The 13,286-nt window shown below is 50.7% G+C and overlaps 1 protein-coding gene across 1 annotated transcript in view; it reads right to left on the bottom strand.

The window, feature by feature from the left end:
• The window catches only part of LOC117796617 (E3 ubiquitin-protein ligase pellino homolog 3-like), a 7,790-nt gene extending 4,773 nt beyond the window's left edge, over nt 1-3,017 (bottom strand). Inside the window, exons 1-3 of the mRNA XM_034644842.1 lie at nt 2,863-3,017; nt 2,256-2,327; nt 21-226 (exon numbers count right to left, since the gene is read on the bottom strand). Of these exons, the coding sequence (XP_034500733.1) occupies nt 21-226; nt 2,256-2,327; nt 2,863-3,014 (430 nt within the window). The 5' untranslated portion in view covers nt 3,015-3,017. The remainder of the gene's footprint in view (nt 1-20; nt 227-2,255; nt 2,328-2,862) is intronic.
• Nucleotides 3,018-13,286: the final 10,269 nt, after the last annotated feature.

Below are 13,286 nucleotides of genomic sequence, written 5' to 3'. Positions count from 1 at the left end.
GGACTGTGGGTGGGTAGGACCTGGAAGGCTGAAGACCTGGGACTTGAGAAGGGAGCGCAGGACCTCTGTCCAGGTCCGCTGGGACAAGCTGCTTGCCTTGGATATGAGCGGTGTGGAGATGTGGTGCATGACGTCAGGCTTCACACCGTTGGCATGGGGCCGGCGGCTCAGCGCCAGGCGGCTTCTCCGGCGGCCCTTGTCCCCACTTGCCAGACACCCATTGTAGCTGTGGATGTAGTGGGTTAAAAAGAAGGGGTTGCAGGGACAGAGAGAGAGAGAAAGTCAGCCTCTGAGAGATTTGGAGGAACTGCCGACTTCTGGGCAGAGGCTACCTTCATAAGCCAGCCCTACAACCGCCTGAAACTCGGAGACCCTACGCTATCAAATCAGTGTGTTGGGGGAGCAGAGTGAGGGCAGAATATCTTCAAAAGGCCTTTCATTCAATTATCCAGTGTTTCCTGGACACCTGACTGGTCAGCTGCTGGGCGCTGGGGTGTCACAGGGAGCACACCACAGGTCAGTTCTGTCCCCTCAGTGGCAGGGAAGGGTGTCCTGAGCTTTTCAAGGAAGCTGGGCACCAGCTGCACCACAGGCCCAAAGACAGGAGAAGGGAATTCTCAGATCAGGTTTCTGAGAGGGGTAACACCTTCACTAGGCCTTGAAGAACTGGAAAGGATTCACCTTTACAGCAAATTGTCATTTATGACACCACAAGAATGACTAGAAACCAGAAAGAAGAAAAAAAAACAGACCCACAATGCCACCACCTCCATATATCCATACACGTCAAATTTCTACCTTCCTTCCAGCTCTTATCCGGAGGGAGTGACTGTGGAAGGCAAAGATGGGGTGAGTCACAGCCTTGATCACTGCCATGTACTGGAATCTCCCATGTTCCTGGTGCTTCACGTTATTAATTACCTAATGGAATCTGTGCAATGTCCTGCCAGGCAAGTATCTTCCTTCCCATTTTACAGATGAGGAAAATTGAGGCTCAGGGAGGTAAAATGACCTGCCTGAGGTCCCAGGCTAGTAAGTGAAAAAGTCAGAGATTTGAACTCGGGTCTGTCTGACTCCGGCCTCTCTTGCAGAAGCCCTTCCAGTGGAAAGGCTCGCCCCAAGCGAAGGGCCTGAGGCTGGCAGGGTTTGGTGAGATCAGGGATTGGTGACTTGGGTGGTGAGCTGAAGTACAGGCAGATGAAGCTGGTGGAAGGGCCCTGAACACCAAGCTTAGGAGTCCGGACTTTATTCTGCAAGACTAGGGAGCCATGGAAGGTTTTGGAGCAGGGAGTACCAGGATGAAGAGCCGCCAAAGACAAAGACCACTTGACTTAGAGTCTTCTCATGAGCTTGTTAAAATATAGATTCCCTGGCTCCGCCCATGGAGATTCTGATTCTGTAGGTTTGGAATGGGACTGTCAGTGCATCTTTTCAATGTGCTCTTCACATGGCTCTATAGCCAGCATGGGGTGTCACTGCTCTACTGGGAATAAACAGCTGCCAAGAGGGCCTCTACCCTTAGGTCTGCACTCTCCCCCATCAGTGGCCTCGCCCTCAGCTGATAAGTCTGCCCTTCCTTTGGGACACCAAGCAGCTGTTTTTCTCATGCAAGCAGCTCTAAGGGGGGCAAAATCACTTTTGCCCTTGTAAGTTCTTCCCACTTCTGGGGTGTGGGGCAGTTCCGGACACAGGCTCGGGGCTCAGATGGGCCTGGCTTAAATCCTGGCTCTTCCACTTATCACATGACCTCTGTAAAATGGTGCTAATTAATCAGGACCTACCTCGCAGGTTCATTGTGAGAACTAAATGAGATAAAGCATTTAAAAATGCTTGGCACAGAGTTCAACATATATATAGCAAGCTCTTGATAAATGTTAACTTATTAGGAAAAAGCACATGGCATGTACATGTCAGCAAACAGTAGCCATTATTATTTCTAAATAATCGTGATGATAGCATAGCTTATCAAATATCTTCTTCTGGGCAGATGGCAGAGAGAGAGGCCAAAAGGAGGTGTGGATGGGGGAGGAAGAAGGATCTGTGCCTCGGGGCAGCGCTAAGTGGGTGGTGCAAGAATCCTGATCAGGCGGAGACCAGGAAGGGATGAGGTCTACCCAGCTGCCAACTCACATCCCTTCACCTCTCCTGGCCTCGGTTTTATCATCTGTAGCGTGAGGGTCAGCTGTGGCTTAGTCAAAGTGCACTGGACCTAGAGTAAGAAAGATCTGGGTCCAAATCCCAGCCCTGCCACTTACCAGCTGTGTGCCCTTGGACCAGTCACTTCCCCTCTCTGAGCCTCGGTTTCCTCACCTCCTTCCTCACAGCATCTTTGTGAAGATTGAAATGAAATAATGTCCATGAAAGGGCTTGGCACAAGCCTGCCTCCCAGAACACTTGATACGTGCCAGGCACTGTTCTATGTGCTTTACAGAAATCACCTCATTCATTCCTCTGACAACCCTCTGAGGTATTATTATTATTCCTATTTGTAAGATGGGAAAATGGAGGCACAGGGAAGTTAAGCAATTTGGAGAGGCAGGATTTGAGCCAAGCATTTTTGCTGGAGAACCAGAGTTCTTCACCCCAGACTACATATGCTAGGTGCTTTATGAAAGGCAGACAATGCTACTTTTATTCTGAAAAGTAACTTAGGTGGGCAGTTAGAGTTTTCTCGGTAATTTACAAAAAAATGGGAAGCTAAAATAACAGGAATTGAGGTGGATTTGGTCAACTCTGTCTCTCAGTTGGGAAGGTGAGGAGGGACAAACAGCATAAGGTCATACGTGGGGAGAGCTGGGGCCCTTGGTCTGGTTGCCCTGGGGGTGCCTGGTGCCCTGCCCCACCTGGACCAGGGTTGCTCACCCCAGGACGATGAGTTCGCCATACTTGATGGGCTCCTCGCCTGGCTGTGCATCTTCACCAGGAGAAGACAGGACACAAGAGCCCTGGCTCCCTGGATGCCGGAGGTCTGAAGTTCGGGGAGACCCCACTTCAGGGTTTCCTTCTAGCACCATTCTGGGCAGAGTGGAAAAGGAGAAAAAGAATTTTGCAACCTCCCATCCCAACCCCCCTCAACGCCAGCTCAGGCCCGCTGTAGGGCCACTTAGGCTAAGGCCAGAGTGACCTTTCACCACCTCTGTTGCTATGGCAACTGCTCCACCTCTGCCTTCTTTAAACTATCCCGGGGTTGCTGGGATACCAGGGAAGGGAAATGGGTGGTATGGAACCAAGAGGAGAGGGCCCCACATTCAGAGGGTCAGGATGCTTGGTGGGGCCAGTGGGGTGGACCGACATGGGGTGGCCAGAGACTTCTTTTTGGCCAGGACACCAGTCTGGGATCTGCTTGGAAGAGGGACACCTCAGGAGTTAGAGGACCCTTATTCCTCATCTTAGACTCAGTTCCCGGATTTGGCTCTTGGCCCCGGCGCCTCTGAGTAACCCTTCTGTCGGGTTTTTGGAATCTATCTATCCATCTTAATCATTCAGCCTCTCTGCAGGTCTAGGCCTCTGTCTGTCTGTCTTTTTTCTCAATGACTCTCTGTCCTCCTGGGCTGTCCTTTTCGCCGTCTCTCTTCCCACCCTCCTCCCCATCTCCGTCTGTCTGGCCACTTTCCTCTCCCCATCCATCTGCCTCAGTCTCCCCACCTTGGCCTCACCCAGCGGGCAGGCCTCTGGACCCCTCCCGGGTGCGCGCCCCCTCCCTCCTTCAGGTGTCTGTCTGCAGTCCCAGGGCCGCCCAGGTCTCTGGAGGCCTGTGGGGGCGGCGCTCCCCCCTCCGGCTGGGGCTGCAGCAGAGCCCGTCTCCGCAGGAAGCCTGTTTGGAAAACATCCCCGCGCGGGAGGTACTGCGCCGGGGCAGGCCCGCGCCCCGCGCCCGGGGCAGGCACAATGACGGCCCAGCGCATACGCAGATACACACCCGGCGGCCCCTCGCCACAAACACGCGCGCGCACGCACACAGTCCCTCACACCCCGAGCCCCGCGGGAAGTGTCCTGACGGGCGCCAAGCCCACCCGGGACCCGAGAGCACGCAAACAGCCCCCCCGCACCCGCCCTCGGACCCACTCCCCCTGCCACCCCCAGACACGCAAACACGCCCCCCGNTTAAACCACGCCCCCTCCCTCACCCCGCCCCAGACTCTGGGAAGCCCCGCCCACCACTCTGTCTCAGGGACTCCCTAGCCAGTCTTCGCTGGTTCGGGGACTCCCCCGTATCCTTGAGACCCAGCCACCGGTTCAGGCTCCCCAGACCCCGCCCTCATTACTGAGGACTTCCGGGTTCTCCCAGAGACACGGGCGCCCCCTACCCCACCTCAAGCCGGAGACTTAGCATTGGGCGGGAAGCCCCTTTCCCCACCTTTGGCCGGGGGACTCTTCACATCCCGTCTGAGACCCCACCTCCCAAATGCGAACCCGCGGAATTAGAGGAGAGAAGCTGGGGCTGGAAGGACAGAAGGAAAATACTAGAGGAATCGGAGGACGGGGGTGTCCGTTAGCAGGAAGGCCGAGGAAAAATGCTGCGATTGACTCGACTCGCAGACCTGTCTTCAGCCTAGCTCGGCCACTTTCTCGCTGGGTGACCTCTGGCCGGCTCTGTGCCCCGGGGTGTCTGGGAACACCTCCCTCCTTCCCTCTAGCACCCACTCACTACCCGAGAAGCACAAAGGGGATGGAGACCTTTGGGAGCCCGCAGCTTCGCAGCTCCTTCCGGGCCTGGGCTTGCAAGAGATCTATCAGTCTATGCCAGGTGCCATGCTCTGTGGTTTGGGCAAAATAAGGCCTTTGATTTCTGGGAGGCAGGCACGATAATCAACCCATTTTACAGATGAGAAAACAGAGTTGTACAAACCTAACTTGGACACGGCTTTCTTGCTAGAAAGGGACCAAGAGTAGATCTCAGGTGTGTGACTCCAAAATCTGGACTCCTAACTTCTATACCTTGTTGTTACGATGAGGAATGGCAGGATGGGGCTCAGAGATGCAGAGCAGGAGAGACCCAGAAATGCATCAGATAAGATCCCTCCAGCACATTATTTCTTAGTATATTTGGAATCATAACCAAGGACTGGGGGAAACCCAGAGGGTAGATCCTTAAACTGAGTCTTTGGAGTATTTATTGAGGAAATCAAGGAAGGCTGTCCAGAGGAGGTGTCCTTTGGCCACAGTCATGAAGGAGAAGCGAAAGTTTGTCCATACATTCCTGAGAGACAGCATCCTTCCTCCACTCCCCCCCCATCTTGTTGCTTGTGATGCTCCCTGTCTCCTGGACCCCCTCTGGGCCCCACCACATCCACACACCCCACTAACTCCCCCACCTAAAAATAGTCCATGATACCAACTGCTTTGCCAACTGTTTGAGGGCCCCAGCAGCCAGATGAAACAAGAAGGCAGCTAGCAGCACATACTTTAGGGACAAAGGCACTCATTAATCAAAGAGAGGCTCCCTGAGAGGCCACCACTGAGGAAGCTGGACTGCTGGGCTGTCAGCAGCAGATCATACAAATCCTGCACCACAGGAGAGCTCCCATCCTTGAATGCCTGCTGCTCCACACTTCCATGCCACGTACGAACAGCCATGGGACACGAGGACAGTGGGACAGTCTCTCTCCCCTTTGCATTCCCAGCTTCCAGCACATTGCCTGCCAGAGCAGGCCCTCAATGAACACGTGCTCAATAACTATTAGAATTTCCAGTTTACAGATGAGGAAACTGAGGCTCGGAGGATGGGGGAAGAGATACTTGCCCCAGGTCACACAGCCATGCAACCACATAGCTAAGGATTGATCAGAGCCCCAGTGCTACCATCTGACACCAGACTGCAGGGAGGAAGGACTGAGAGAGATTCCAGGGTACTGCAGGAGGCAGAGATTTCTCCCGTGGTCTAGTGCACTGGGATCAGAGCTGCAAGATGAGCACAGCCAGACCACAAGGGGCCTCCCAAAACCTGGGGTGAACCTGGTCCCAGAATTGTTCGGGTAGGGGAAAGGAAGGGAGAGTTAGGACACCACCAACAGACACAAGTGCCCAAGTTCCAGCCTTGACTTCTGGCTCTGTCTCAGGAACTCCAACTTCTCAATCTCTTCGGACCTCATGTTCCTTACTTATAAAATGGGAATAATAATAGTACCTACCTATAGTGGGATAAAAATTTTCAGTATGGTTCTGAAATCCCTTTGTTCAACCCCCGTCTTCTCTCTCTTCAATCTAGATCNGGAGCCCCGCCCCACCCGAGACTCCGCCCCTTGCGGCGAAGCTTAGCTCTAGTCGGGGGAGCTCCGCCCCCTTGTTAAACCACGCCCCCTCCCTCACCCCGCCCCAGACTCTGGGAAGCCCCGCCCACCACTCTGTCTCAGGGACTCCCTAGCCAGTCTTCGCTGGTTCGGGGACTCCCCCGTATCCTTGAGACCCAGCCACCGGTTCAGGCTCCCCAGACCCCGCCCTCATTACTGGGGACTTCCGGGTTCTCCCAGAGACACGGGCGCCCCCTACCCCACCTCAAGCCGGAGACTTAGCATTGGGCGGGAAGCCCCTTTCCCCACCTTTGGCCGGGGGACTCTTCACATCCCGTCTGAGACCCCACCTCCCAAATGCGAACCCGCGGAATTAGAGGAGAGAAGCTGGGGCTGGAAGGACAGAAGGAAAATACTAGAGGAATCGGAGGACGGGGGTGTNACGGGGATGTCCGTTAGCAGGAAGGCCGAGGAAAAATGCTGCGATTGACTCGACTCGCAGACCTGTCTTCAGCCTAGCTCGGCCACTTTCTCGCTGGGTGACCTCTGGCCGGCTCTGTGCCCCGGGGTGTCTGGGAACACCTCCCTCCTTCCCTCTAGCACCCACTCACTACCCGAGAAGCACAAAGGGGATGGAGACCTTTGGGAGCCCGCAGCTTCGCAGCTCCTTCCGGGCCTGGGCTTGCAAGAGATCTATCAGTCTATGCCAGGTGCCATGCTCTGTGGTTTGGGCAAAATAAGGCCTTTGATTTCTGGGAGGCAGGCACGATAATCAACCCATTTTACAGATGAGAAAACAGAGTTGTACAAACCTAACTTGGACACGGCTTTCTTGCTAGAAAGGGACCAAGAGTAGATCTCAGGTGTGTGACTCCAAAATCTGGACTCCTAACTTCTATACCTTGTTGTTACGATGAGGAATGGCAGGATGGGGCTCAGAGATGCAGAGCAGGAGAGACCCAGAAATGCATCAGATAAGATCCCTCCAGCACATTATTTCTTAGTATATTTGGAATCATAACCAAGGACTGGGGGAAACCCAGAGGGTAGATCCTTAAACTGAGTCTTTGGAGTATTTATTGAGGAAATCAAGGAAGGCTGTCCAGAGGAGGTGTCCTTTGGCCACAGTCATGAAGGAGAAGCGAAAGTTTGTCCATACATTCCTGAGAGACAGCATCCTTCCTCCACTCCCCCCCCATCTTGTTGCTTGTGATGCTCCCTGTCTCCTGGACCCCCTCTGGGCCCCACCACATCCACACACCCCACTAACTCCCCCACCTAAAAATAGTCCATGATACCAACTGCTTTGCCAACTGTTTGAGGGCCCCAGCAGCCAGATGAAACAAGAAGGCAGCTAGCAGCACATACTTTAGGGACAAAGGCACTCATTAATCAAAGAGAGGCTCCCTGAGAGGCCACCACTGAGGAAGCTGGACTGCTGGGCTGTCAGCAGCAGATCATACAAATCCTGCACCACAGGAGAGCTCCCATCCTTGAATGCCTGCTGCTCCACACTTCCATGCCACGTACGAACAGCCATGGGACACGAGGACAGTGGGACAGTCTCTCTCCCCTTTGCATTCCCAGCTTCCAGCACATTGCCTGCCAGAGCAGGCCCTCAATGAACACGTGCTCAATAACTATTAGAATTTCCAGTTTACAGATGAGGAAACTGAGGCTCGGAGGATGGGGGAAGAGATACTTGCCCCAGGTCACACAGCCATGCAACCACATAGCTAAGGATTGATCAGAGCCCCAGTGCTACCATCTGACACCAGACTGCAGGGAGGAAGGACTGAGAGAGATTCCAGGGTACTGCAGGAGGCAGAGATTTCTCCCATGGTCTAGTGCACTGGGATCAGAGCTGCAAGATGAGCACAGCCAGACCACAAGGGGCCTCCCAAAACCTGGGGTGAACCTGGTCCCAGAATTGTTCGGGTAGGGGAAAGGAAGGGAGAGTTAGGACACCACCAACAGACACAAGTGCCCAAGTTCCAGCCTTGACTTCTGGCTCTGTCTCAGGAACTCCAACTTCTCAATCTCTTCGGACCTCATGTTCCTTACTTATAAAATGGGAATAATAATAGTACCTACCTATAGTGGGATAAAAATTTTCAGTATGGTTCTGAAATCCCTTTGTTCAACCCCCGTCTTCTCTCTCTTCAATCTAGATCTTGAAAAAAAAAAGGCAACAAAGAAAGGAACAAGATACAACCTCTATTTCTTCAATTCTTGGTTTCAAGTGTCTGAAGAAAAGTGGCTGGCATAAACGGTTTGGAAGAAGATTTGTGTATCTATTTCAGAAAAGATGTTGAAGAAAAAACAACAAGAAACTCTCTGGGCTAAGAGATTTGGAAAGAAGGAAGAGCTAAGATGCTGGGCTCTGCCTTTGAGGCCCTTGTAAGTAGGAGTGGGGGCTGGGAAAAGATTGAACCCTCAGGTAGATTCGAGGATCCAAACCCTATTCCTTTAAAGAGACCAAATTTTATTGGATCAGTTTATAGAGCAATTTATGTCCCAGGACATTGTTGAAAACAATAGAGGACTTGGCTAGCATTGAGTGGAGCTTAACAGCTGGGTGTGGCCAGGGAAAGAGTCCATCAAGAGGAGCCCTGCCCAGACCAGTGTCATCCCAGGGTGACTGTGGGCATACCCAAGGCTGCACTTGCTGAGGATCAAGACAGAAGCTTTATATTTAGACTGGAAAGTGTGGGGTGGAGGGGGAGATAGACTTCACTAAAATAACCCAGCCAGTCACTAAACAAACAACAAAAAACAAGCCTCAGAGGGGGTAGATTAGTACTGAGTTGCTACAATATATTAATTAAAATCTTCAGTTTCCAACAAAAAAAAAATATAATTCATGCAAAGAAACAGGAAAGGATGACCCATAGACTGGGACAAAAGCAGACAGGCATTGTCCGGATGTGGGGAATTTGGCATCCTCACACACTGTTCAGGGGAATGTAAAATGGTGCAGCCGCTTAGGAAAACAGTCCAGCAGTGCCTCAAGCAGTTAAACACAGAGTTACCACATGAGCCAGCAATTCCACTCCTATGTGTATAGCAAGAGAAATGCAATGTTAGAAATAAAGAAAGTCAAGGAAGTCAATAGCAAGAAAATCAGGACGGTGGTCATAATTGGGAAGGAGCACGTAGGGGAAAAAATATAAAGCACCAGGGCGCTGTCCATGGTACTGCCCAGTTTCTTGACTGAGTGGAACTCACCTGGGTACTTGTTTTATAATAGTTGAGCTATACCTTTATGTTGTATACGCTATTCATTTGTTTATGATATTTTATAATAAAAGTGTCTAATATAAGTTTAGCTGATTCAACCAAACCCTCACACTTTGCAATTTGAACAAGCAGGGACTTATTGCAGCTGAAACTACAGGGGCTTTCTTTTTCTTTTTTCTTTTCTTTCTTTTTTTTTTCCCATGAGCATTAGTAAGAAAGACATTTTTTTTTAAAGATTTTATTTCTTTATTTGACAGAGATAGAGACAGCCAGCGAGAGAGGGAACACAAGCAGGGGGAGTGGGAGAGGAAGAAGCAGGCTCCTAGCAGAGGAGCCTGATGTGGGGCTCGATCCCATAACACCGGGATCACGCCCTGAGCCGAAGGCAGACGCTTAACCGCTTTGCCACCCAGGCGCCCCAAGAAAGACATTTTTATTATGATCCAATACACACATAGGCACTCAAGGGAAACACCAGTGTGATGAGACAATACATACCTTTACTCCATGGGATGGACTTGGCTATTTTCTGTTCCATTCTATGTTGTTAAAAATGTTAGTTGAGGTGCGCCTGGGTGGCACAGTCATTAAGAGTCTGCCTTCGGCTCAGGGTGTGATCCCAGCATTCTGGGATCGAGCCCCACATCTGGCTCCTCCGCTGGGAGCCTGCTTCTTCCTCTCCCACTCCCCCTGCTTGTGTTCCCTCTCTCACTGGCTGCCTCTCTCTCTCTGTCAAATAAATAAATAAAATCTTTTAAAAAAATGTTAGTTGAACTCACAAAATCAATTTAATAACCCACTGATAGGCCACAATGCTAGTTTTTAAAAAATCTGATCTGAGATCAAGGTATCGGCAGGTCTGGTTTCTTTTGAGGCTTCTCTTACTGACTTACAGATGGCTGCCTTCTTACTGTGTCCTCACGTGGTCTTTCCTCTGTGCATGTCTGTGTCCTGATCTTCTCTTATAAGGACATCAGTCAGATTGTTAGGACCCAACCTAATCGCCTCATTTTAACTCACATACGTCTTTGTTTTATTTTATTTTAAAGATTTTATTTATTTATCTGAGAGAGAGAGTGCACAAAAGAGAGAGCCTNTGGGATGGACTTGGCTATTTTCTGTTCCATTCTATGTTGTTAAAAATGTTAGTTGAGGTGCGCCTGGGTGGCACAGTCATTAAGAGTCTGCCTTCNAAAGACATTTTTATTATGATCCAATACACACATAGGCACTCAAGGGAAACACCAGTGTGATGAGACAATACATACCTTTACTCCATGGGATGGACTTGGCTATTTTCTGTTCCATTCTATGTTGTTAAAAATGTTAGTTGAGGTGCGCCTGGGTGGCACAGTCATTAAGCGTCTGCCTTCGGCTCAGGGTGTGATCCCGNACTCCCCCTGCTTGTGTTCCCTCTCTCACTGGCTGCCTCTCTCTCTCTGTCAAATAAATAAATAAAATCTTTTTAAAAAATGTTAGTTGAACTCACAAAATCAATTTAATAACCCACTGATAGGCCACAATGCTAGTTTTTAAAAAATCTGATCTGAGATCAAGGTATCGGCAGGTCTGGTTTCTTTTGAGGCTTCTCTTACTGACTTACAGATGGCTACCTTCTTACTGTGTCCTCACGTGGTCTTTCCTCTGTGCATGTCTGTGTCCTGATCTTCTCCTATAAGGACATCAGTCAGATTGTTAGGACCCAACCTAATCNCAAGGTATCGGCAGGTCTGGTTTCTTTTGAGGCTTCTCTTACTGACTTACAGATGGCTGCCTTCTTACTGTGTCCTCACGTGGTCTTTCCTCTGTGCATGTCTGTGTCCTGATCTTCTCTTATAAGGACATCAGTCAGATTGTTAGGACCCAACCTAATAGCCTCATTTTAACTCACATACGTCTTTGTTTTATTTTATTTTAAAGATTTTATTTATTTATCTGAGAGAGAGAGAGAGTGCACAAAAGAGAGAGCCTCTGGGGAAGGGGAGAGGAAGTGGGAGAAGCAGAATCCCTGATGAGGAGGGAGCCCGATTTTGGGGGGGGGGGCTCCATTCCAGGACACCAGGATCAGGACCTGAACCAAAGGCAGACACTTACAGACTGAGCCACCCAGGTGACCCTCACTTACCTCTTTAAAGACCCCATCTCCAAACACAGTCACATACTGAAGTACTGGGGGTTAGAGCTTCAAGATTTTACTTTGGAAAGGAGAGAATTCAGCCCATAAGAAGCACCCTCCTGAGGGATAGGGCGGCAGAAGGAGCCAGGAGGAAAACGGAGGAAGTGTCCAGGTCTGCACATGTACAAATGGGGAGGTGTAGGAGAGTTCAGGGCAACAGGGAAATGTACAATCTGCTTGGTCAGAGGGTGAGGTAGGTAGGGAGTATAAGGTTGGAGAAGGTGCCAGGGGCTAGCTCCTTGAATGGCCTTGAATCCCATATGAAGTGTAGACTTTAGTTTGTAGAGTGATGAGTCCCATCAGGATCCCCTGGGACACTGGAGGGAGATCCCAGAAAGCTGAACTTAAGTGTTTCAGATGGACCAAGACCCACACTCTGGGAAAAGAAGCTGGAGGTGTTACTGACAAGCTTTAGACAGGGCCCGACACTGGCTGAGTTGGAAAGGATAGACTGGAGGGGCAAGAATGGAGGTGGAGAGGCCATAGTGGGAGCTGCCCTGAGTGTCCAACTGACAATATGAGTCGTTAGCTTTCATAGAGTGCTCACTATATGCCTTGAACCAGGCCTGAGCTAGGTACCCTGTCTACGTAATCATGTTAAATTCTCTCAACGGTTTTGTATGGTAGGTACTTTTCAATTCTTATTTCACAGTTAAGAAAACTGAGGCCCAGACAGCTGTAGGGACTTGCCTCAAGTCACACAGCTAGGAAGAAGTGTGTGTTTTGGGATGTCAGCCCTGCTCTCTGGCAGTCACAGAGGAGATCGCAGAATTGGTGGGAGCCGCGGCGACATAAGTGGGCAGGATTCAAGACAGATTGAACATGGGGGCTAAGGGAGGGGGTGAACTGTATGTGGGCAGTTCTATGTCCCTAACCCCCTATATCTGCAATCAAAACCCCCTATATCTGCCTTCCCCTTCTCTGCCTGCCCTTCTATGCTGCTCCAGGGCAGTTCCCGAGGTACTAGGAACAGGACTGAGCATTGTTTTTGTCACACGTACAGATATTATAGTTCGTACTTCCTGCATGTAAGATATAGAACTTTACTTTTCTCTGGCTCAACTTCATCTCTGTTTCCGTTGGTGGAAATTTGGCGTTCCTTCCCCTTACCCAAAGAGGACACAACTGGCACCCAATGCTGTCTGTTCAAACAGGTCCCTGATGAGTTGGCCCAACTGGACCTCCACCCTAAGAAGACCTCTGCCTGGGCAGCCCTTCCCTCCAGAGCTGGTGGCTTCTCTGCTCTCTCCGCATTACACTTTAAAGCATAGGAGCCTTTCTGCTGCACAAGGACACAGGCATTTCTGCCAAGCATGCTTTGGTCACTACACAGCTGTTCCCTCTCTAAGGTCTTGCTGCCTCCTTGGGGAAGGGGATTAGCCACTGACTGACCCCTGGCCTTAACTGCTTTTCTGGGGTCCACTACCCACCTGGACAGCTGGCTGCAGGCTTTGCAGCTGGGACCTCCTAAGTCTCGCTCCCTGTCACTCCACATCCCTCTTTGCTCCTCCTCCTTGCAGCCCAGTGAATCTTTCTCTGCCATGTACATTGGAGATCACAGTATAAAACCCCCTACTTATAATGTATTGTCCAGGCTTCTTCATTTTCTGCTCAATTTTATCTTGACTTCCACTTCTTCA

The sequence above is a fragment of the Ailuropoda melanoleuca genome, chromosome 16, assembly GCF_002007445.2.
Source record: "Ailuropoda melanoleuca isolate Jingjing chromosome 16, ASM200744v2, whole genome shotgun sequence".
In the NCBI taxonomy this organism is placed as follows: Eukaryota; Metazoa; Chordata; class Mammalia; order Carnivora; family Ursidae; genus Ailuropoda; species Ailuropoda melanoleuca.
The sequence above is the reverse complement of the archived record's forward strand: the minus strand, read 5'-3'. Positions and strand labels throughout refer to the sequence as shown.